Source organism: Myiozetetes cayanensis, unplaced genomic scaffold (genome assembly GCF_022539395.1).
Source record: "Myiozetetes cayanensis isolate MyiCay16 unplaced genomic scaffold, myiCay2020 scf1, whole genome shotgun sequence".
Taxonomy (NCBI): domain Eukaryota; kingdom Metazoa; phylum Chordata; class Aves; order Passeriformes; family Tyrannidae; genus Myiozetetes; species Myiozetetes cayanensis.
The window spans coordinates 42824957-42851228 of record NW_026086604.1 but is presented as its reverse complement, the minus strand read 5'-3'; the positions used below and the strand labels follow the sequence as shown (position 1 = coordinate 42851228).

Genomic DNA, 26272 nt, shown 5'->3' with positions numbered 1-26272 from the left:
TCATTTTAATAATTCCTTATGTTGTGAGTAATTTATAAATCACTCGGTATCTTCTCAGTGAAGCTTGCCTTCTGTTTTTAAAACGTACCCTTTCGTATCCAACAAAGGGTTTCAGTGCAATAAGAATTAAGGTGTGTCTCTTAGCTTTTACCTGCAAGCAATAATGATGTTGTCAAGCGTTTCAGGTGAGACCAGCCCAGGATTTTGGGGTGGGGAAAGACACTCTGTTATACAGCATCTTCAGTGCTTCCCTCAGAGGGAGGCAGAGACACTTTGAAGGGCTGAGTATAAGGACATATACCAAGTGTCTTTTTAAATAGTCACTAGAGCTGAGGGGGAGGGGAACAAGAACAGGCTTGTAACCATAACTCAGTTGGACTTGTATCCGAGAAGTCAGATGCCATGGATTGGCTCCCTCACCGAACGGCTGCTTTTCTGTTCCTTTTGCTGGTAAGTCAGATTTTAAAACAGTATTTGTAAACTCTGCGACTCCGCTGGTTGAGTCTTCCCCAGGAGACCATTACGTTTACACTGTAAACTAGTCCCCCCAAAATATCTTATGAAATTTACAAAAAGAACCCCAAGGCTCTGCTTATTTCAAACAGCACTTGTGAACATTCTACAGAATTAATTTAGTTTTTCATTAAATAATGACAAATGTTACTTTCTTTGTTTATGTTCTGCAAGTATGTGGCTTTCTCTGTTTAATGTGTGACTTTTCAGACATATGTTGTTTGTGCCTACTATTTAAGGGGTCACTGTTATTAATAAAAGACATCATTATAAAAATTGTAATGATTGGATATAATTTGGTTCTACATTTTTACTTTTTTATCAGTTGAAGGAATATCTTTTTCTAAAGAATTCAAATCTCTTTTTCTAAACTGATTAAACTGATTAGCAAGACCACTTTAGAGCTGACCAAATCCTACAGCTATATTCATGAGAAAAAACCCCAAACATTTAGGGAAGATCTTAGTTGAGTAAAAATCAAAACTGGGCCTATTTTTTCAGAGTACAAAGAATTCTTGCATTGTAGTGCATTAGTGTCTGAGCCGCCATGTGCTGAGCAAGTGAATGCATGATGAAAGTGTTGTTCTTTGGGTTTGTTTTTCTCACTGTAAGAGGAAAGTTGTGGCTATGGTCAAGTGGCATAGTTGTACAATGCAGTCATCAAGACACGGAAATTACCCAGAAGGGACTGAAAAGGACTATGGAGGCTTTATTGCTCCTGCAATCTGATTTTTCTGTGGATTAATTTTACTCTTCTGTGCTGCTCTTTTGAAACTAGGTAGAGGTTTAAGGCCTGGAAGATTGAGTGGGATTTCTATTACAGTTATGTCCTTCTGTGATTTTCATGCAATTTTACATTTTACACAATGTATTAGTAAGCACAAATGTTTATTAACTTCTCGTTACTGATGTCTCTAGGAATGTTGCAGTCTGAGAAAAAGTGTGTGTTGTAGAATATGAAATCCTAAAACGAATTTGAAAATAGAACCCATTAATTTTAGCTGACAGCTCTTCGATCAGTAAAGTAGAACTAATTAGCGCAGGGCAGCTGCCAAGCAAACAACAGCAAAACTTGGCAAAAGCAAGTCACAGTTTGGATATGTTTCTGCTTGTTTAGGGCAGCGCAGAGATCTCCGAGACAGGCCTGTTGCACATCACTAACACCTCTGGATTTTCATGTTGCTCTAGTGACTATCCATTTCACTCAGTTACCTGGTGATGCATACTCCCAACGTGTCAAAGTTCAAAAAGCTTGACTATACTATGTCTAAGATCTGTCCATTCAAAAGAGATTTTACTGCTTTACTTCTCTCAGCACCTCTGGAGCCATTTTCATTCTTTCAGTATATTATTGTTGCAATTGCCAGTGATGGAGGGTATGTGTTGGGTCAGAAAAAAAGAGCAATTGTGAAAACTGCCATTATGTTTTGATGACTATCAAATATTTGAACTTCTACTGCCCAGATGAAACAATTGTAATTATTATGCGTTCTTTTGCATGGCAATGTCCATGATGGCCCATACAGCTTATTAGCATCTTTCAGCACTTTATAGAAAGCTGACAAACTGTAGAGATCAAATAAATGATAAATTTGTGTATCCAATTTTAGTGCATTCTGAGAAAGAGTCTTAGCTTTCAGCTTGTTTAATCTTTCATGAAAATCACCTGTCTGAATGGTTTGTCTGGTTAGTATATTGTTAAAAAGTTGCTTCAAATAAAAGTACTGTGGAGTTATACATATTTTAGTGCACTACTACACTTTCAAAAAAAAGAAAATTTACCAGCCCTGAAACTAGTAATTTTCTACATGGATTTCACCATTGGTGGGACTGATTCTGCAACCCTTGCTCACGTGACTTCAAAGGCATTATTCTCATGAGTAAGGGAGTTCTGTTTGTGATACTAGCACAGACACGTTTTATGGAAATAACCTGTTTGATCAGGTATGACTCTTCTCCTGCCAGCTATCATGTGACAGCCAATAATTTTAAATTCACCACATCTCTTATGCACTTTTGTCTGGCTACATTTTCCCATGTGTTATCTATGCTCTTTTTTTTTGTTTTTTCCCTCCAGTTGTTAGGCTATGGTTACACCTCTTACTCATAACTTGGTTGCACATAAAAATATTAAGGGGTTAAACTCTCTCCTTGCATATGCATACGAAACATGTGCCAGGATTTATTCAGGAACTTGCAGGGTCTTCTGCCAAATGATTTTGTTGTAGAAATAGAAACTAAAGCAATTCCACATTCAGGAATTATCTCCTAAGATAAGGTTCTTATGCCTGCAGTTTTACATTCCTAAGCAAAATGGCCATTAAGCAAACATGCATTTGCAGCCAGAACACTCTAAGCCATATCAGAATTCAGGTTTTATTGCGGAGATTTATTGAGGGCACTTAGCTTGACTAATTTGAAAAACTCAAATTTGAATGATAATGGCATACACCCTACACTGAAATTACTTTTCTGTTCATTTTTCTAATGGTTACTGTATGGGAATTCATTATATCTGTATGACTTGGCAGAACAGAAGCAATTGCAGTGAAAACTTTCCCAAAGTGTTCAGTTCTTTGCATAAACTTATTTTAAAATAAATAAAACTTTGGGACATATTCTTCTAGCTGACACAACCATTGTCATAATTCTGCTGAAGTAGCAATGGATCCTGGGGGCAATACAAAATATTGACATCAGTTACTGATACAGTAACACCTGACTTCCTCTGAATTAGTAAACAAAATGCCAGAAAAATCATCCTGACAATCTTTCCATTTAAATTGGAAGAAGTACATTAATTAGTGACCTATGAAAATGAAAAGTATAGAAAAAAACCCACAATGTTTTAATTAAAAAGTGATTAAATTTCATCTTTTTAAAATATGAGGTTTTGTCTTATGTTTGAACTTTGCTTCATATTATCTCCTGTGCGCTGATTTACCATTTTTTAAAGAGAGTCGGAATGAATAAAGGGAAGGGTTCATTATTGCAATCCTTTACTAATCAGAGCTTTGGATGAATACGAAAGACGTAAAAGTCCCAAAACGCTGACAGTACCAGAGCTGCCACTGCACCCGGATGACTAATGCAACACGTTTGAGTTCTCAGCACTCCTCCCATCCAGGCCAATAACAATACTGCTGTTGACTTCAAAGACAGAAAAGCAGGTCCCATATGAATAATGCTGGGAAGATGTTAAAGGCGTGTTCAGTCATTTAGATTTGAGTAGGTGGAGGAGGGAGGATTCCATAATTGCGTATAATATTGCTTGGCACTCAATTAATGATTAGTTAATTCTTGTTTGTAAATTGCTTTGAAGGTGCAAAGAACCATACACATCCTATGGGCCTAATTCTATTTCCAGTTACATCAGAATAAATCCAGAATAACTCCAGTGTGACTCTAAGGTGTCATTTTGGACACAGGGTTCAGGCACCATTACAATAAAAGACAAGCTTTCAGACAGGACACTGCGCAAATGACAGCCACCATAAACTTGTTCCCTGACAGCACGTCTCCCAGCCCGAAACAGAAACAGCTTCTGCAATCAGCCTCTAGCTTCTCTGCAGTTTCCTTTTTTTTTTCCCCACAGTCTTACAGAGATTAACAGACCATCAAATCTTGGCATCGTTCTGATCGGCTTGCCTACCCTAAGGTCCTCAGGATGCATCCCACACATTCCAGTGGCTCCTATTGCTTAATAATGTTCATTGCTGTGTCTGTAGAAAGTGCTGTACTTGGACACTGGTTTAGAAGGAAATTTTTTTCACTACCTAGAAATATGATCGAGTTAGCTGCTAAGAGATAGCACTTCTCTGCTGGAAATAGCAGTAGAAAAAAAACAGGTTTGTCTCCCAGATAGATATTAGAAATAGGTAACTGATCTGGGGGAAGACCTCTAACTGCTGGTGATAGCAGACAATGGGAAAACAGTATTTGGGGAGGCAGAGGAGCCTCCATCCCCATATCAAGTTGGATAAGTATCTCAAAATTGTTGAGGTTGGTGAACTAGACAGCTTTTTCTGGTGTCTGCCTGCCCTCCTTCCTATAACAGGGAGGTAACTGAGAGAGACACACCAAACACAGACATTAAGTTCATCGGATCAGCCTTTTCATATAACACAAATCGTACTAAGGACTCTGGATTCAAGATCTTCATTAGCCACAAGTAGCAGAGCAAGGTTTTCCTTAGATAACACAGGATACGTGTGGAAACAAGGGGCCTAAATTTACAATCCCCAGCATCTGCAATGGACAAAGTCCTGACATTCTCATTACTGGTGCTCAAAAACGAAGGATGAGACTCCAGTGTAAAAGACGTATTTTTCATTCCTTGGAAACAGAACTCCATATAGGTTTAATCAAGTGTTTTGTCAGTATTCACGCCCTTAAACCACAGAATTCTTTACTGGCATAGTTCTTATTTCAGAGGTACTCAGAACAGTTTTTCAGTTAGGCCTGCTGAGTATGAGAGTGATGTGTGAGTGATGTGTCTGGGTGTGAGGTATCAGTCTCACTGTTGAGTAACAGGATAGGCCACAGGATGCAGACAGCAGACAAGATTCACTAACATCTCACTGGGAGGTGTATTCTCATACTTTGCTGGGTCAAGACAATTGCTTGCATGCCAGAAGGGATTTCAGTGCAAGGGTGGAGAGTATTTCATTGTGCTCACCAAAGAGTCTCTGCTCAACCAGTGGGATTGATTGATAAGAGACTATTCAATTAGCTCTCTTTCTGGTAGACCTCATCACTCAGGTTCTCTTTGAGGGTATAGTCTGACCCTTTCACTTTTCCATGTTCCCCCAGGTTACAAGGGGGATTATAAAAGGACAGGCCTGAGCTCCCACTGGGGTGGAAAAACCCTGCCATTTACCTGAAGTCTGATATTGTCCCTTCTCCGAGATGAGTAATGGCCACACACGAACTTGAACCCTATTCTGAAGCCCAAGATTTAAATAAGCCCAAGACATAAACTCAGAAGATATATTAATGCTTTTAGTACAACATGATCATATTGCTATCATTTTCCTGCAGAGTACTTTTCTTAACCATTTATGTCAATAATTTGCTCAAAGAAACAAGGGGAAAAAAAAATCCTTCCCCTATGAATAGTCAAATAAATTTCAACATAATATGCACATCACATGGGCAAATGACAGCCTAAACTCCCTCATTCAAAAGCAGATTAGGGCAGCCATTATGTGCCAAGGTCTCAGGGAATGTTCTGGGCAAGACCAGATCATTGGAGACATTGTTTTGTAAATGGCAGATGGTGGACCTCTTGCAGAATAAAGGTAAATGGGGAAAAGAGAGAGAGCAGAAGAAGAATTAAGCTGCTGTTCATTAATCTGTTCCATGTAAGAAGTTGTCTTAACATGAAGTAAGTGGAAAGAAGTCTGTGTCCATGTTCCGGCCTTGCCAGAACAATGCAATAAATTTGACGTGAGGAAATTCCCATGATGTCAACCATAGGATAAAAGATTGACACAGATTTTATCTAAGTACAACTGGCATCAAACAAACAAATAAACAAAAAAAGCTATGGGAAATTATAAGGAAGTGGAAAATTTATAAATGCAAATGTTAACAACATCTTTTGAGAGAAGAAAATCTCTGAAATATTTTTTGAGTCACCTGGATATTTTGTTTCTCCCAATGGTGAATGAAAAAAGCATCCAGTCCTGCAAATCCCATCTTCTTCACCTTTATTGTCTGAAGAGAGGAAAACCAGGTCCTAAACCCAAAAAAGATGCTCTGAAGAGGTTACACCTTATTTAGGAATAAGATTAATTAAACTGTGCCTTCTTTTAAATTGTACTAATCAAGAAATTGAGGCTTCTCTTATTTAAATTTTAATTTTAAAGTATTTATATATTTCATCTGATCCTGTCACCTTCATTTACTCAAGACTGGTTGCATAGTTAGGTCTCAAATCAAAGCCCACTGCACTCCAGGAAAATATGCTTGATGACTGCAGTTCTCTTGCCATCTTACTTTGAATGTCTTCAACTTCACTGAGAAGTTCCAAGAAAATATTTTCACTCTTTTTGGTTAAAAAACCTGGTTAAGTATTCTAGGTTTATTGTGGACAAGAAAAAATAAAGAATAAATTATTTAGGATAAATACTCCTTCTCTAGTTTCCTAGATATTTTGGTAACAAGTCTTGCAACCAGCTAAGGAGTTAAAACTAAAAAATCTGTGTGAAAGCTGTATTTTAATGTAGGTATAGCTTGAAATTTGCTATGGTGTATCCATTGAAACTCAAAGTTCTGTCTTGAAAGGCAGAATTAATTTTGAAGGTTTAAACTGTCAAGGAATTCAAGTGTTGGAGATAGAAGAAATTGAATTGCATAAAGTTATTTCTGGAAATCCTGTAGCTACTGCCTAAATAAGCTATTGCAATAGACTTGAGAAAAACTACTCCAGTCCTGCAGTATAACAATGTCTTGCAGTTGAGCTTTGCTTACTGGATCTTGCCTTGCATTTTTACAAGCCAATCTTTTTACTGTTCTTGCAGGTACTCTTGGATTTCAGCACAGGATTTCATGTAGAGGTAATATATATTTCTTTAGAAACTGGTTTTCTGATCAAATGAAATGTAACCAATGAAAAAATCAAGTGGAAAATACTGAACTAAAACACTTCTGAACCTGAAGATTGAAAACATATTTAAATATTAAACAGCTGCAGGTAATAACCTGCTCACTCCCTTGAGAGAACTTTTCTTAAACCTAAATGAGTATCTCACACAAAGGAATAATTTTAAAGCAAGCATGTACACTCTTAAGAGTCTGGGACTCACAGACATGTAAAAAAATACAAGGTCTACAAAAATCTCTTTCCTCCTTATTATTGAAAATTCTAATTGTCTGTATTAATTTAAAATGGATTGACATCATATGACACTGGAACTCTGTGTCAAAGGTAAAAGAATGGGATGAAAATGGAATGGCAAGATGGAAAACCTTCAGAAGACAAAAACGTGAATGGATCAAATTTGCTGCAGCTTGTAGAGAAGGAGAAGATAATTCTAAGAGGAATCCAATTGCCAGAGTAAGTAGAAAAAAAACCCCAAAAGTTTCATTGATGAGGAATTTTTTTGCAAAGACAGGCTGATAAAAGCAGAGAGATTCAAAAATATATTTGCTTAGAGTAGTTGAAGCAAGGAACGCAGAATAAAAGAAAGATGAGCAATATTTCCAGCTCTGTTGAGACAGTCTCAGAAAGTAAAGCCATGTGGCTGCTGAGGAGTGACCAGAGGCTTCCTGGAACACTGTCATCAGTCTACTCGCTGGGCAGGTCCAAATGGTGTCTTTGCATGCAGCGTCTGTGTACCAGAGCACACTATTTTTCTTTTGTCTCTCACCCTGATAAACTCCTAAGCAGAAGTTCAAGCATTGTGCATGACTTCTGTGGGAAACAGAGCAAAGACCGTATCTTCCTGTCCCGTCCTTTCACTTACCGAGGTCCAGCCACAGTGTGGTAGTCTTGGAGGTTTCTCTCTTCACTTGCCTGCCAGATTTAAGAGAAAGCCTATCCAGCACTTAAGGGGAGACAGATCTCCAGGTTAATTGTTTAGTAGAAGAACCTTCCATTGGTTCTGTCAACTGAACCTTGTGAAAAGGGGTTGAAAAACAGGAAGTACATGGAATGTTTTACAGGAACTAATATTAGGAGAAAAGGCCCTGCAGGTATCCTCAGTAAATTTCCATAAATTATGATTTGTTGCTGTAGATCCGATCAGACTGTGAAGAAAACAATCCAGTCACGTACAGCATCTCTGGAGTTGGAATTGATCGTGCACCCTACGGAATATTTGTTGTTAACCCAAGAACAGGAGAAATTAATATAACATCAATAGTGGACAGGGAAGTAACCCCAGTATTTGTTGTAAGTATTCTCCTTTTTTATACTTTTATGATGATGGATCTAGGGTGGGCAGACAACAAATTAATTTGTTTCAGATTGCTATTTTGCTTACTTTTTGTTTTAAAATGTTTTAAATCTCTTTATCTAGATACGTTGCTTTGCTAAACACTCAGTGACAGGCATGGATTTGGAACCACCTCTTGAACTTCGAGTCAGAGTTCTGGATATAAATGACAACCCTCCTGTATTTGCACAAACTGTATTTACAGGATCTATTGAAGAGAGCAGTATGGACAGTAAGTAACCACATCATGCCTTTATAGTACTGCTAGCAAAGCTCCCAGAATACAGTAAATATAAACCTGGGGTGCTCCTCCTGCTTTTCCTTAGGCAATGACATAGATTGGTCAGGGCTACTGCAGAGCAAGGAGCACCAGATGCTTCTCCAAGTGCTGTTTGAGCCAGGGCTGGAGCTCGTTGCTATAAATTAAGCAGCAGTGCTTCCTTCCCCCTTTCTTCCCACACTTGAATGCTGAATGTTCCAGTTTCTAACCATACCATTATGCAAATTCTTTCAGATGTGAAAATGAAAAATAAATCAGTTCATTCAGGAAATAAAAATAATACTACACTAATTTCCTTAGAGGGTATATAAAACACATTTTTTCCCATTTTTCTCTTTCAAATATTTGTATTTGTAGCCTGTGTATTGCAGTCGCAGTAGAATTACTAAACAAACCCTTATTTAAATGATTAAAATGGTTCTTTTTACTAAAAGTAGAGAAATCAACTGAGGTAATGGTGCATAACACTCATTTTCTACTTTACAGAAATTGTCATTTAAAACTGTGGCAATTTTATGCATTAATATTTGCAAGCTTAGTACTTAATGTATTTACATATTCCCTATGATGATTTCAAGAAGTTCAGTGAAAATCTGTGTTATTCCATCTGACCTTGATTTTTTATTAAAGTCATTAACAGAATCAGTATTAAAAAACTAAATTTTTTTGTTTGCTTTGTATATGTCAATGAAAGCCATCTATCATTTTCATACAAGTTTTAGCATTGTGTTGATGAGTTGTTTGCAGGAACACAACAGATTTTCTGATGGTTTTTTAATTATTTGTTATTCTTAGACACGCTGGTGATGAAAATCATTGCAACAGATGCAGATGAACCTAATCACTTGAATTCTAAAATTGCCTTCAAGATAGAGAGTCAGGAACCTTCAGGTCCACCCATGTTCATTATGAATAAATACACTGGAGAACTTCACCTTGCCAATTATCTTGACAGAGAGGTAACATTTCCCTTTCCAAAGTTAAATAACATGATTTTTAGGTGCATATGTGTTATGAGAGCATGAAAGAAAATAAAAGAGAGAGAAAGGTTGTGTTTTTTACAAAAATTATTGGACAAATGCATGTTTTCAATGCGTTACAATGAAATGTCTAAGGCAAATTCCTATATTAGGAAATAGTAGAAAGACATGAGTATTTATAAGATGCACAGCTGGTTTTCTAAAACACTCATTTCTCTTTTTGTGACAGCAACATAGTAGCTACACTCTTGTTGTGAAGGCATCAGACCGGGATGGAGCTGCAGATGGAATATCATCCCTTTGTAGCTGTAACGTTAAAGTTATTGATGTCAATGACAACTTTCCAACTCTTGCTCAAAGCTCTGTAAGTTTTCAATACCAAAAGCAACATAACTGTTTTAAAACCCTGTTAGAAAACTCCATGGATAACAGAGCCCTTACTAACCCATGGAGCACTTTCACATTTGAATGCTTCACTGGAATAAGAGGGTTGTCCCCTTGAAGTGTGCTCAAAACACAGTCCATGTACCAATTCTGCTAACATTCGCATAGATTATTTTGGCATTCAGAGAAGTCAGTCCTGACACTGTCAGGACTTCTTTGTATTCAGAGAAATCCAGTAATTCAGGTGTCCAGACCCCTGCAGTATGGCCAGATTATGTAGATTAACCCAGTCTTTTTAAGATCTTTTTCTATAGAAAGCACAAATCCTCTCCCTCTAAGATGCCTCTGCAAACACTTGAGGTGACATAGCTCTTCAGATCTGCAACCAGAGTCACAATTGAAAACACTTTTTTCTATTAAATTTGCATGGGCTGTGCACAGGACATCCTTCAAAAAAAATCTCTGCAGACAGCTATGTTTTCCTCACATTATATATACTAGAGTTTGCTAACAGGTACTTATCTGTCATTCCAGTTTTCAGCAAGCATTTCAGAAAATTCACTCAGTTCAGAACTACTACGAATACAAGCTTTGGATGCTGATGAAGAGTTTACAGACAATTGGTTAGCAGAGTTTTTCTTTATATCCGGTAATGAAGATAACTGTTTTGAAATTGTTACAGATCGAGCTACAAACCAAGGAATTCTTAGAGTAATTAAGGTATGGATAAATATTGTGATTCAACTCTTGAAATAACCAAAATATTTTTAATTAATTGTTAACAAAATTAAATGGCCAGTAAAAATATTGTCATTCAACCATTTAAAATAAAAAAAATTTAACAAAATTAAGGAACTTTTATGTATTATCTACTTCTCTTTGGTTTATCTTTTAGGAACTCGATTATGAACACCTCCGAACCCACTCACTGATGATTGGTGTCAGGAACGTAGCTTCTTTCCACCACTCTGTTGCACAGGAGTACCAAATACATGGAACACCCCTCACAATAGAAGTAAAAAATGTCATTGAACCACCAAGGTTTCACCCATCTTCAGTCGTGTTTTCTCTATCAGAAGGCACAAGAGTGAATTATGTTATAGGGACATACACAGCCATCGATGAGGATACAAGAGCTATTGCATCAAATGTTGTGTAAGCTCTGCTCTGCTTAACTTCCTGGATAGAATAATTCTTTAGAGATTTCAGTGGGATGAGGAATAGGTATTTTAAAGGATGCTTAAAAAAAACCCCAATGTTAATCGACTGGCACCAGAATAACAGCAATACAATCGTATATAGTTCAGCCCTTTTTTGTGCTACAATTGCTTTCTTTCCTGACCTACTTTCCTTAGCCTTATGTACAAGACAAAGAAAATAACACTCTTCCAATAGGCTGTAACTTACATAAATAAAACAGGTGAGGTTTTTTTTCTTATCTGGCCTAAGAATATTTTTTCTTGAAATGTTTGCTACAAATAGAGAATTTGTTAGCATCTCTAAAAAAGCAAGCAGAAAATCCCAATAATGGCCAGTATTATCCAATCAGAAGAGGTCACTACTAGCTCATTCTATACTAAGAAAAAAAAATTATTTGACACTTATTTCCCTTGAAATCAATGATAATAACTGGGATCAGAATTTGCTTTTTAATGTATGTAGAAATAAATACAGCTTATTAACAAAGGTTTGGAAAAAAATCATAAAACCGAGAGATGTGTTAACAAATACAACTCTAGAATGTTACAGGAAGAGCTGCGGATTTAACCACTGATATCAACTAGGATTCTAGTAAATGTTTACAGAATCCAGAGAGATTTAATTTCAAAACTATGATGCCACTTGCAAAATGCAATGGGCTTCTCCACATCTACTTTATTCCTAATCACTTTTCTGATCTACATTTTTTGAAGTCTACATGAATTTTGCTTGAAAAGGGTAAAATGCAATGGGACCTAGCACAACCTAAAGAAAAATGTTCCAAAGTGCCAAATATTATTTGCAAAATAAATATTTAATTCATATATTCTTAACATAATGCTGAGTATTTTCACTTCACCAAACACAGATATAGTATAGGACGTGATCCAGCTGCCTGGTTCAGAATCAATCAAAACACTGGTGAAATCACACTCAACAAAGTCATTAACCGGGAATCAGTCTATGTCATCAATGGGCAGTACAAAGCAGAGGTTCTGGCTATCACCAGAGGTAAGAAAAGAGATTAAGTTTTCTAAAAGAAAACTCCTTTTGTTTCAGATTTCTATCAATGTTTTTTCCTGTTTCTAATTTTCCAACCTAAACTGCATTATTTATAGTATCAATACTCCCTCCTGACCACAAATATCTTCTTTTTACAGGGGTTCCTCGATATACTGCTACAGGCACCATTGTGCTTTCAATAGATGATATCAATGCCAACTGCCCAATTATTAATACTGAACTAAGGAAAGTATGTATGCATTCCCCATCAGTGATTATCACAGCAAAGCACAGGGATGGAGATCTGTATGCTACGCCCTTTACATTCACCATACATGGTGAACCTCAAACTACATGGATAATCAGATCAATAAATGGTAAATTAATCTATATTTTTAACAGAATAAACCAGAGTAACAAGTTCTTATATAACTGAGTAGGATAATATTTTAAAAACCAGTTATTAGAATGTATTCTAATCTCATTTGTGTGATTTTATGCTCATATGGATCCAAGAAGTTGCTCCATATCTGCTTATAAATATATAAAATCATGTTACAACTAGAATCAAAATTATTGCATGTGTTTTTTAAAGGAAACAGAATTTTTTTTTAATAGGGCAGCAAAACTGTATTTTGAGTATAACTATGACAATAACCTCTGTTGGTCAAAACATAAGGAGTAAATCAAAAGGAGTAATTTGATACTTTTTATTTCTATCATATCTAAAAAATCCTAAGCACACAACAAAACTCTCAAAATTTTGTATTAAAGAATAAAGTTTTTAGTTGGCAGACCTTTACTTATATGAGAGGCATGTGAAAATGGCAAATAAAAACTGCAACTTTTGTAATTTATTGTACCAATTAGACTTACTTGTATTTCTGCAAAAACTGTTTTAGTCAGTGTCCAGTGGAGCTTTTCCAGTTTCTTCCAATTGGACATGACAAACCAATGAATACTCAAATCTCATACACTACTAAATGACAGAATTTGCATAACTTACTGTATGCATAGAAGACTACATTAAATGTTAAATATCATGATTACAGCTATTTTTGAGTCCTAAGCAAATGCATCTGTGTAACTTTATTTTTTAAACCTACTGGAAAAGCTTTTTAAAAACATATTTAAAATCCTTGTGAGAGGAAAAAGAAATGTATAAAACTTACCATTTTTATGTTTACCATTGTGCAAATAAAAATCAGGAAAAGCAGCAGTAGAAATAAAAAAGTGCATTTGCCTCTTGTATTTCTCAAGCTTAAAAGTGATAACTAGACTTATCTGGCTCAGGTTTTACCAAAGAAAATCTAGCATAGATGAGGATCATAAGTTTCAGCTTTGAATAAGTATTGTAGAGGCATAAGTAACTGAAGATCTTAGAAAGGGAAGTCTTAGTCTTATATTTTGCTCTATGAAAATAACTAACAAAAAGTAGAGATTTATACTAAATACTTTAGTACAAACAAAATATTCATCTAAATATTTTTCTCTTTTTTTTTTTCCCCCCAAAGCTTCCTCTGCAGAACTAGTGAGCCAGAACATTGACTTTTACCTTTATAGGATCTATGTCACTGTGAGAGACAGCCAAGGCCGACGCTGCCCTAGACCACACATAATTCCTGTGCAAGCTTGTCAGTGTGATAGTCGGAATTACTGCACCAGTGGGGCCACAAGAATAATTATCATTGGTGGCGGTGGTGCTGCTGGTGGTGGTGGTGCTGGTGGTGGTGCTGGTGGCGGTGCTGGTGGCGGTGCTGGTGGCGGTGGCACTGATATTGGTGGTGGTGGAGGAGACTGGGAAGGAGGAGGACAAGGTGGTGGTGATGGTCAGACTAGACCTGGAGGAGGAGGTTATGGGGATGACACAGACTGGCAGGTTTATACCGATAGCTATGGTGGAGGTGACGAAGGATATACTGCATCCATTGATGATGGTTATGCTGGAAATGGAAATTATGGCAGAGATTACCAATCACCTACCACACTTAGCGGTGCTGCCATTGGCCTGATGTTTCTTGGTGGATTAATATTTGTTCGTAAGTATAAAATTAAGGAAACAATTTTATTACCTTTCTGAAAATGTATTTTTTAATTCTTCTAAAACAAGGTGGCTTTTCTGGTTGGTTGTTAATCTGTTGGCTCCTATGGGCCATTTGACAAGAAAAATTCATCTTTTAAATTAAAAGAATTTTTATATATATTATGCTATACACATTTACATACACATTTCATTCAGAAATAACTACTTCTTTCCTAAAACTTAGGGTTTGGTGTTGGTTTTTTAAGATGTTATTTAGTTCTCAAATCATCACAGAAAGCTGTTCAGTCACTTAAAACTTAGATTTTGCAATTTGTCCTTCCATTACATTCATAGAAGAAATGGACAAGTATCAGCTCCAGGTTGGGTAAGAAATGATGTAAAGAGCAAGATTCTTTTGAACTCAAAGAACTGATTTCAGTATTAGAACAATAAATACTATCATCTTAGATTTTGAGACTTTTGGCTATTGCTTCCCAATATTACATCTATTAAAAACAATTAGTATTTATTATAACAGGATCAAAACAGAACATTCATTCAAGTGTCCTAGTATTTTGAAGAAATATGAGTTTCATGGACAAGAATGACACCAGTTAGAATTTATGCAAGAAGTTATTTCTCAGAACATCATAATCAGATATGATGGACCCTCTCTCATGGCTTGGGCATCAAGTAATCAACAGCTAAAACTTCCCACTGAAGAAATACTAACTAGAAAACCTGAGGATATGGATTTTTTTACCCCTGACTTTTTCAGGAGCGGGGTTTGTTTGGGGGTTTGATCTTTAATTAGTAGGAATCAACAAACACAAAATTCTGTCAAGTGCTGTGTCATGTGTAGTCCCCAGGTGACTAATGCTACAGGACACACTGTTATTCTGCCTGTGGAAATCTCCTCTCCTAGTTGGTAGTCTGGACTAAATGTTTCCCCAGTAGTGCACTGTGAGGCAGCACTTTGTACACTGTTTAGCCTTTCCCCCTTTTCTCTTCAGTTCACTTTGATGTTCAGAAGATCAGAGGGCTGGAGTGACTCTCCTATGAAAACAGGTTGAGAGAGCTGGGGCTTTCAAGCTGAAGAAGGCTACAGGGAGACCTCAGAATAGCTTTCCAATACCTAAAGGGGGCCTACAAGAAAGCTGGAGAGGGACTTTTTACCAGGGCATGTAGTGATATGACAAGGGGAAATGGCTTTAAACTGAAAGACGGTAGGTTTGGGAAGAAATTCTTTACTGTCACAGTGATAAGATACAGACACAGGTTGCCCAGAGAAGCTGTGGATGACTCATCCCTGGAATTGTTCAAGGCCAGGCTGGAAGGGGACTTTGAGCAAAGTGAATGATGGATGAAGCCCATGGCAGAGGGGTTGGAATTAGATGACCTTTAAGGTCTTCCAACACAAACCATCCTATGATTTTTTGAATTAATATTGCATTGCCTTTTTAAAATGAGCAGTGTTTTCAACTTTGGTATTTACAGAATTCTGCAATTTCCAACACTGTGTTCTTGAAACAACAAAGCATAATACAGCACACTGGGAAGCCTGACTCACTCTATGTAAACATTTGTTGAAACCTGGGCTTAGGGATTGTCTCTGTTTTTTTTCAAATCAAGCATTATGTATATGTGATGTGAAAATTGCAACTGGAGCCTTAGCCAAAGATCACTGTAGTCAGATGGGTATCTCTCCACTGATTCTCATATGTCTATTATTACTAATGTGTATTTCTTTTCAATTACAATATTTGAAGAGACAAATGTATGCTCATATATCAGGAATGAATAGCACTAAATGCTATACATCACAAGACTGGTTCTGTTTGTTTAATTTTCATATGTATGCAACTTATATTGATTCAGTTGAGACAGATCAAAGTCTGTTCCCAGGTCTATAGGCATAAATTTGGAGTAACAGCTCTACTCCACCCCTGTCTTGCTCTGCTATAACTAAAGGTACAAATTATTCTGAATTTCTAAATACATTCATTCCCAAAAGCAGCTAATCATTCTGCAAGCCAGACTTGCAGGTTCCTTGGTTTGAAACATTTTATAGACATATTCTCAAAAGTTTGTGAGCACCTGCCCTCTGGGACAAGCAGCTATTCTTGTGAGGAAAAGATATCCTAAATCCCTGTTTCCTCTTCCTTTCCTGTTAAGTGATTCCAATTTTGATGTCAATGAGCGACTGTTGTCGCTGTGGACGTGGCGCTGCAGGTGGAGTTGGAACTGGATTTGAACCTGTACCTGAATGCACAGAAGGGGCAATTCATCCATGGGGAATAGAAGGTGCACAGCCTGAAGACAGGGTCAGTACATTCCATGTTTATAAAATCAGAAGTAACTCATATGTAGAGAAAAGACTGCACTTGACTATAGCAAGTGATTGTAGCACTGTGTTTTCTAAAAGAAGTCTGGCATTGTCAACAGTTGCCAGGCAGATACAAAAGGTGATAATTAACATTCCCAGTCTGGAGTTTGTGTGCTTTACGTTGTGTTCAGTTAGCTTGGCACAACAGTTTGGTGTTACTATTCTCTCAGATGAAATACAATAACTATCTAACTTCTTCAGTGTAAATTTAGGACAAAGTAACACAAACCATCCTCACTGATCACTGTTTATGTCGACAATGAAAGAAAATTGTAGTCTTTGGTTTGGTTTGGGTTTGGGTTTGGTTTGGTTTTGGTTTTAATTTGGTTTTGTTTTAATGGGGACGATAATTAAGAGCTCCCCCCAGAGAGGTGGTCATGGCACTGGACCTGAGTTCAAGAAGCATTTGGACAATACTCTCAGGCCCATGGTGTGACTCTTTGGGATGGTCCTATGCAGAGCCAGGAGTTGGACTCGATGATCCTTCTCGGTGCCTTCCAACTTGGTATATTCTGTGATTCTGTGATTAACAATTTGGACTGCTAATTCCTTAGCATGATTCACAAAGTCTTGGTCTTCATAAGGGAATTTCAAGGTCATCACTAAAAGAGTCAAAATGTTGTTTTCCAGGATGTCTCACATATTCTTGCCCCAACAACAGCTGCAGGAGGTGATTTTGGTGAACCCTCTGGTAAGCAGATCCCAAAATCTTCTATGTACACTGTCATAAATCTATCTTTCAGAACTTCATGCCTCGTGATTCATGGAGCACTTTAGTTTCCCAGCTATAACTCAACCCTTCCAATCTTACATCTGCAGATAGTCAAACTGACGCTAGTAGAACCTCCAGTATGAATAAAGAATCTGAGGGTTAAACTTTTGAGGCTTTCAAACCTCAGGCAATTTTTCTTTATCATTCCAGCTACTGAATGGAGGGTCTTTTCCAGACACCAGTTTTAGCAGAAATCAATCCTGAGACCAGAATAAGGAAATTTGCTTTCATAACTCAGCATGAAAGGTTCCCATTTTCCAGGCTCTGCTTCCCACAAGAGAGAATGTCAAGTAGCTAGGTAATTACTGACCATTTGTGCATTAATCTAGACAGAAATCTGGTACATAGCACAATAAATTTATGCTTCTGAGCTAAGGTTCCCACAGGAATTCGATGACCATAGAGAATAAGTCAGACTGTGCAGTGCCACTTTCTCTTTGTCCCTCATTCCTTACATGACAACAGGAAGGAAGGACGTTGGCACGGATCCATTTTCACTAGCTTCTGACAGGAAGAAATATTACTCTGCAAGACAACTTCTCTCCTGACTATTATTAATATAAAAATGTTCTCGTATGTTTTCATTTCATAAAAATGAAAAAAAGTATAATTTAGTCTATGTTTCTTAATGTAACCACAGTCAAAGCTACTGTATGCAACTCTATTATCATAAAATATGTTGATCATTAAGACCACTCTTTCCTTGTTATCAATATATGAAAAAAATTGGAGAAGATAAAATCCTGTAAGTATTACTTTATAACTTATTGTGAAGACCTCATTTCATTCTACATTATTAGTCAGTGGTTATTTTGATCCACTGTTGTTCTCTCTAACCCCCTTTAAAAATCTACTAGAAAATGTGAAAGGAGTAACAAAGCTCTTTTTATTTTTTTCGAAGACCTTAAGGCAAAATAATTTTAACCCTGATGTGATCATAAATATGCATTTATGTATTTGCGTAACTATCCATAAGAATTATCTGATTTTCTAATGCAAAACCCAGGACAGCATATATGTACATCAGGCAGAAGAATGTCTCCAGTCAATAACCGCAGTAAATAAATTATTTACTACAGCACATATGAACATGCTGCCTAGCCTCAAGAATAAAATCAAGGTCTTAGATGTCTACTAACACGTGCTTAATTATTATTGGAGGTTTAATGCTTGTATGTATTTGTCACTCAAAGCGGTCTAAAGTATGTTTAGAGACTCAGTAGTGTCATTATAGTATTTATAAATACGACTGGCGAATTCTATGCAAATTTTAATAGAGCATGGGAAGGATAACTTTTTCTGTTTTCAGAGATATATAATAACACGTATGGAGGAGGAGGAGTAGTAGCTTCTGGTGTTGAAGAAACTACAGGGGTTGGCTACGGCACTGGTACTGGTTATGGAACAGCTGGAGGAATTTCTGGAACAGGGGAAGTAAAAGGGTCAATTGGAGGAACAATAAAAGAGTATCGAGAAGGAGGAGTGAACATGGCCTTCCTAGACAACTATTTCTCTGAGGTAATTAGTTGATATTCTTTAAGTTACATCTGTGAGACTACTTTTTGTCAGACTCTCCTCCCCAGATTACATGGTAGAAATCCAAATTAACTCTAGTCATTTTGAAACTTCCATGGTATAAGACTGATGTAAAAGCAAAGGTGACTGGACAGGTAGGAAAACTGCTACCAGTGTTGCCTTTGAGCTGCTGCTGTAGTAGATTTGATTGCCCAACAGTGTTTTTGTAAAACTGATGGACACACTGCAGGTATGCATAGAAAGCAACTAAATAATTTCAGCTTCATAAGTGGCCATGTATTTTTCACCTTTATCAGTGTGTAAAGAGATAATAACTTTATGAAATTGTTCGCTCCTACTTCCTGTACAGGTTGAAGTGACTTTAAGCCCTAGAGATGCTGTGAACATCAGTTCACTGTTTTCCTTATTTTTATTGCCATTTCTGTTCACTAAAAGATGTGAACTGCTAGGGACACTAACATGCAGTTTTGCCCTTGACAACACATAAATTAGACTTTAAATATGGTATAAAAAGAAGGAATGGAATTTACATGATTAATGGCTTCATGGGATATGTTTTCATAATAGGCATGAACTGTGGGGCATAAATGTTATTGCGTATGTCACCAAAATATCAATTAATGTATAAGGATTGCTATATTTCAAAATCTAAACAAGGTTCAGTGGAGGAGAGGACAGAACAGGCTTGATGTCCTGAGCATGGACTTCTCCCAGATCCCAATTAATAACTGTCTGGCAGCCATGGGCCTCCACAGATTACTCCTCCTACTGACCATCTCAATCCCCAAACTCTCTGACTCTCCCTCCCAGACTTCCCCTTCCATTGTTTTCTGCTTCCTCCAATCTCACCATGCAATCAACTACTCCAGGGTCCCCAACACTGTCCTAAATCAGCAATCTCCTTTCTGCTCTAAACAGACTCCCCTCTGGGCTCACCAAGTCTTCCCCACAGTGGTCACTCCTCCATCCCATCTCTTCTGTCCTGGTCTCTCCACTGCTCCTCTCAATAACCTCCTTCACTCCTCTTCCTACCCCTTTGTTCACATAGTGCTGCCCAAAGAGTGCATTCGTTCACCCATCTCCTTTGCCCCACAGTCAGACCTACTGATGGCAGACCAAATTTGAGATGCTAAAGGTTGGCACAAACAAGAATAAAACACAGTAATGTTTGAATAAAACTTATTTCACGGTTAAAAAATGTTGATGGTATAATCTGTCCTGTTGATGTCCCGTTTTTCAAGTCAGCTGGGCCTTACTGTGGTTAGGGAAACCTTATCGTGGTTTGAGTATTCATGGTTAAAAGCCTGATGAAAAGTCACTCTGTTCTCCTGTTCCTTTTTTTTATTATTTTCCTGGTTTTGCAAACTACAGAAAGCATTCGTGTATGCAGATGAAGATGAAGGTCGACCAGCAAATGACTGCCTATTAATCTATGATCATGAAGGAGTCGGTACTCCTGTTGGCTCTGTGGGTTGCTGCAGCTTTATTGGAGAAGATACAGATGAAACGTATTTGGATACATTAGGGCCAAAATTTAGGACCCTGGCAGAGATCTGTCTGGGCAAAGAGATCGAACCTTTCCCTGATGTCAACCCGCCCTGGCCAGGCGTCAACGCTGCCTTTCCCAACCCTGAAAGTGATCTAAACCTCCCACCGCCTGGTACCACCATCGTTGTCAATGGAAGTGCACCTATGCCTCCCCCAGTTGGCACTACAACGGTTGTTACCGAAAACACCTACACATCTGGGTCAACCATTCAGCCCCCAAGGCCGATGCCGGATCCCCTGCTCCACGGCAACATGACGGTGACTGAGACCTACACCTCTGGCTCCCCCTCTCTTTGCGTTGACCCTCTGCGGGCATCCAACGTCGTCGTAACAGAAAGGGTTGTGGGTCCTGCATCTGCCTCTGAGTTGCGTGGCATGTTAGATATCCCCGATCTCACAGACGGGTCCAATGTTATCGTCACTGAAAGAGTAATCGCGCCTAACTCCCGGCTTCCAGCGTCTCTGAGCATTCCTGATCTGGTAGATGGGTCAAATGTGGTAGTGACAGAAAGGGTGTTCAGGCCTGCCTCTGGCATGCCAGGCAGCCTAATAAATATTCCCGCAGAGTTATCAAACGCCCACAATGTGGTGGTCACGGAGAGAGTAGTGTCAGGGTCTGGCATGAGCAGCCTGGGAGGAGCAAGCCTGGGAGGGGCAAATCTGGGGGGCCTGAGCAGCACAGGTCAGATGCTCAGTGCTGACAGTCACCTTGGACAGGCAATGGGCACGGCATCTCCAGGTACCTCCCGCAGACGAGTGACAAAGTACAGCACCGTGCAGTACTCCAGTCAGTAAGGCCTCTGCCGACACCCCTTCCCGCTGAAATCGCCGTTTGCACTGACACTCATTAGCTGCCACCCATCAAGAATATTGTTATTATTTATAACTAAGAAATAGCGCTAAAATTTCAGGGATTCCTACTTGTGTGAGGATTTCTGAAGGGTGCCCCATTTCAAGGTTAAATGCAGGACTTTTTCAGTGAAGGGAAAGCAGAAGCTAGCTTTAAATTTAATTATTTCTCTCCACCTAGCACTGCAAGTGTACCAACAGACATTAATGTTTTTGGAGAGGGATCTGATTACAGAGCAGAGCAGTGAGAGACAATCCTTGTGTGCATACAATACATCATGAATTAACATCATACAAAAGAGCGTTAAAGTACTATGCTGCTGAGTGATCTCCCACAATAAGCAGATTTGGGTTAATAGCCCCTCACTGACAAGAAAGGAAAAGAATGTAATTAATAATTAGTCAACTCAAGACTAAATAAGCACTTTCAAATGTATCATTTTACTTTGCATGTAATTCAAGAAGCGCTACAAAATGGCACTTTCAACCATTTCTCCCATCACCAACAATAGTTATAAATAATAATTATATAAACATAATACATTTTCATTGCTTTTTGAAGTTCTCAGTAAAACAAACACTCTGCCACAGCCTGCCATGCTGTTACTCTCATGGTGAGGAACCTGACCAGCGATTCTTCGCAGCTGGTGCTGCCATGTTGACACTTTCACCCAGGAAGATGTTGGGTTTCATCTTTTCTCCATTAACATTACAGCTTTGCTTAAATATTAAAGGACTTCAGTGACAACCAGGAACTCTTAGTCAGAATTTTGTGCCAAACTATGACTACCATTTAAATCTCCAGTGTCAGGTTATGCTAAGAGGGCTGTAATACACCGTGACAATTCGCTTTTCTAATACTGACTAGAAAAGAAAGTCTTAGAAGCTTTGTGATGTCAGGAGGCAATAGCAAGTATTGTATCACTGACACTGGTAGCTGAAGTCTTCCTGAAAAATAAAAAACACTTGGAAGCAATACAAATTTGCTAATAAGCAATGTGGAGAATTTTTATTTCATATGTCAATGTATTTTGCATTGATATTTTGAAAGTTTATTTGAATGTATTAATTGAAAAAGTCTTTATGATTCTATAATTTTAATTAAATCTGGCTTTTATTTTCCCACAAAAACAGCTCTACTGGACTCTGTTATTCTGTCAGTACCTTAACGTGGCTTAGAATACAATCTGAAGGAGCAAAATACTGAAATATAATTTCTATCTCATTTTACTTATGTAACATATGTATAGTAACCCTAGTGTATGCAACACCACTTCAGTGTAAATAAGAGTTATAGAGAGGGACTAGCTTTTACTGCTAGACCACCAAATCAGTAGTTACCCTCAAGTTTTACTTCTTCAACTTTGACAGATAGGCCACTGAAAAGTTTAAGAGTTGTGTGTGAACCTCCCACTCCATAAAATGGAAAAGAAATTTGCGTATCCAGACTAACTTATCTCAGAAGAAATGGATGACAAGTTTCTGAGTCTGATATCAAGAAAGGGTTTTTTAAAAGATGCTTTTCAAAATGCAAGTAGACCTGCTGTTAGTAACAACCTGCAGTGCCCTCTGAGTCAATGCCACTGCCATTAACACCAGTAGTCCCCAGGAGTTATGACCAAATCCAAGGCTACCTTGTGAAAAGGCCCCTTCCATAGCCTCAAGTTCTTTTGTAAAGCAGCTGTGCATGCTAAACGCTCTTCCCATAATATCTATACTGCTGTTGGTTTTGCTTCTTTCTGCAGCCTTGCTTATCTCAAGTATCACTAAAATTGCATTGATTTCAGAGGGATTAGTCTCTCCTATAAGTTATGCACCAACTGTAATTATGATTCCTGGAACTATTCTTTAGAGAAAGAAAAGAGGTACTAATATATAAAGCTATATCCTTTTATATCTGGAAAATTTGTGTGGAAATCACTAAAATGCTGACAAGCTCCCTTTCATTTGGGTAACTACCTGTTCACATAAAAAACACCAAACACCTGAAATATATATGACTCTCGGGACATTTAGAAAGCCTATTCAATGCAGTCAAAGCCTACTAGAGAGATTTTTTAATGTAAAAAAAGAAAAATGAAGTCTTGTGTAAATATTTCCATAATCATCTTATGCAAATCAGAAATATTTTTCCTAATTGTGTTCAAAGTAATAAAATTAGTCTTCAGGAGCACATGCTGAATTCCTTGAACAGGAATGTTGTGTGAAGTATGAGTGTCTGAACTATGGTCTCTTGCAGGTCTAGAAATAAAAAGGGGAAGAATTAATAGAGAAAAAAAATGTTTCAGAGGACAGATTTTGGTTATGTAGTGGTTGTCTACTTCTAGTACTATCTTCTACCAACTTTTTAATTATCAATTATTGTTAATATAATTTCTTGAAACATTTCTAGTATCTTTTAATATTGGTTTCTCACATCAAACAGCAATTACATTATCCCTCAGTGCATTACCAGTGCACTTCTGAATATTAATTCCTATTGCAGTGTAACTCTTACAAACTGTCTTAAAATTGTTCTATTAGTTAAATGAGGATATTTTTAGGCTACTACAAATTGCGGGGAAAAGAAATTTATCTGAAGATGTGAACAAATCCTTCGTTCATTAAATATTCTCTGCAAATTCTTTTTCTATCTTTATTATTAAAAAAACAATAGTATATAGTTTAATCCTGACTAGCAGACACCAGTTTTGTTTCTTTTTTTCCAGTTGTAAGTTAGAAGCCTGCTTGCTGTCTTAGATTTAATTATATTGTCTAATAATGAAGAATGAATGGTTTTCAGGAAAGAAAACAGTAGTGGTATCAATCCTGCTCTAAACCATTCAAGCAAAAAAACTCTTACTAAAGTGTAAGCAGCTTGCAACACCAAGTTTATGACTTTCTTATTTTTTTACCTTGGGTTTTCTTGGAAGCAGGATCCTACAGTTTTAAACAGGCTCACTGACATCTTGGTATGATGAAAAATATACTGCCACAGAAGAAAAGGGAGCCACAAGCTGAGGGTCTCATTAGATTTCTATCATGGGAATAAGGTCTGAATTTGAACTGCAAGTTTCAATACTTTTTACTCTGTCCTGGTTTTGTGGTAATAAATAACACTTTTAAACTGTTGTGAGCAGTACTCAGTACGTGCAATATGAAAAGACTACACAATTTAAGCAGCAATAAAAAGAAGTCTACTGTTTTGCTTGAATTAACATGATTGCATAATTCAAATGATCCTCACTATTGAGTCACTATATGCATAATTTTAATTTTATTTAAAATATAGTTAATATTACAGTGGTTGTGTGTTTTCATAAATAAAATATTAGAGATTTGTTTGTAATAATTTCTGAATGGCACTGAAAAAATACAATAAATTATCATTTGGAACATCATGTTTCAAGTAGAGTGGCTCAGGGTATTTTTTTTTCCATTTATCAGTGGGAAATGTAGTTTTATTAAAACTGATGGTTCATTCAGAAAATATCTCATTCTTTGAGAAAAAAAAAATTATTTAGCAAGTCAGGGATCCCAAGAAAAAACTATTTCAGGTGTCAAATTGACTAAGATACTTTGGTTTAGGTTGTCAAGCAGAAATTTGTGCCAGGTCTCACAAGAATTACAGTACAATTTCCTCAACACTAGAGGAAATCAACATTCTCTGAGTTGTTCTCTCTCTTTAGGAGGCTTTTTCTGTGATACCCTTCTGTCCTGCAACTCTGAAACAGTGCTTCAGAGGAGCTATAAATTAATGTTGGAGCACAAGCCAAGAAAGAGAAGAAAGAGAGCAGAAGGCACTAGAAATCCAGTACCTGGGCAGCAAAATCGCAGGTACATTCAGTGAGTACTGGTCAAAATGAGTTGAATCAAGCAAAAGCACTTTGGTTCTAAAAATAAAAATGGAACATTTTGACTTTCCTGAATCAAATTTCTTTCTAATGTTCCAGGCCAGTGTTCATGTCAATAAATACTTTTTACAGAGATTTTTAAAAAGGTTTATGTAAAATAGTGTGGTTTTTAAAAAAAAACATGTATTAAGTTAATGTCATCTAATCTATCATTTTATTTTGCCTTAACATTTTGATATATCTTTTCCTCAGTGTTTCATACAGAATGATTTTTGGCACTCACATATATTTCAGATAATGATTTAAGTGTCTTTTCAGGAAGTTAAGTTAGAAAAAAAAAGTTGTACACCTTCAAATTCATAGCAATGACATTGCTATTGGTCTGATGGTACTCCAGTTCCAATGCAACAAAGATAATTTTTCATTTAACTTCTGTGTTATTTAGAAATTGCTTAAATGGATTTAGAGCAAAATTATGTTTAACCATACCAGTTGTTATGCTCAAGCAACTTTCGTTGAAATCTATGGGAGCACACGTACAAGTTAAAAATGGGTCAGTAGACAGTTAATTCATATTCCAAGTGCATTGAAATGTTACAAAAGGGAGATTAATGACAAAATTACATTTGGTGACAGTTTGGGATGCACATTTTGTCATATTTTCTTATTGTGACCAGTGGTCAAACAGCTTCTTGTAATTCAGGATACAGTGCAATAACTTATGAAATGGAACAGTCATGATATTCCTATTTAGGAAACAAAAGCTGCTTAATTGACATCCACTACATACCCTGACTTTTGATGTTCATCATACACTGTTGGGCCTACCTGCAAATTTAGATAACTATCTGTTTAATCCTTTTATTTTTCCTACTTTTTGGGAGAGCTCTAAAATATATTGAAAAAAAAATACATATACATTACTTACAGGCTCTTTTCGATCTGCTTCATTAAAGATTTGTTTCAAGCCAGTCAAAATCTAGGTAAAATAAATAGTAATTTTATACCTGCGGGCTTAGATTTTAC

At 37.2% G+C, this 26272-nt stretch overlaps 1 protein-coding gene across 1 annotated transcript; it reads left to right on the top strand.

Moving 5' to 3' along the window:
- The first annotated feature begins 402 nt into the window (after window positions 1-402).
- On the top strand, window positions 403-21359 carry LOC126642284 (desmoglein-1-like). The gene is made up of 16 exons (XM_050319728.1): window positions 403-450; window positions 7038-7073; window positions 7445-7573; window positions 8255-8410; window positions 8538-8685; window positions 9529-9692; window positions 9943-10077; window positions 10632-10817; window positions 10993-11252; window positions 12166-12308; window positions 12458-12676; window positions 13814-14338; window positions 16498-16646; window positions 17339-17399; window positions 18790-18998; window positions 20388-21359. Exons 1-16 carry the CDS (start codon window positions 403-405, stop codon window positions 21357-21359), a joined length of 3540 nt encoding a protein of 1179 aa, XP_050175685.1.
- Window positions 21360-26272: the final 4913 nt, after the last annotated feature.

Coding starts and splice junctions, on each gene's coding strand:
- LOC126642284 (XM_050319728.1), top strand. CDS start 403: ATGGATTGGCTCCCTCACCGAACGGCTGCTTTTCTGTTCCTTTTGCTG. Junction 7,074..7,444: donor GCACAGGATTTCATGTAGAG/GTAATATATATT, acceptor TCTGTGTCAAAG/GTAAAAGAATGGGATGAAAA. Junction 12,677..13,813: donor GATAATCAGATCAATAAATG/GTAAATTAATCT, acceptor TTCCCCCCAAAG/CTTCCTCTGCAGAACTAGTG.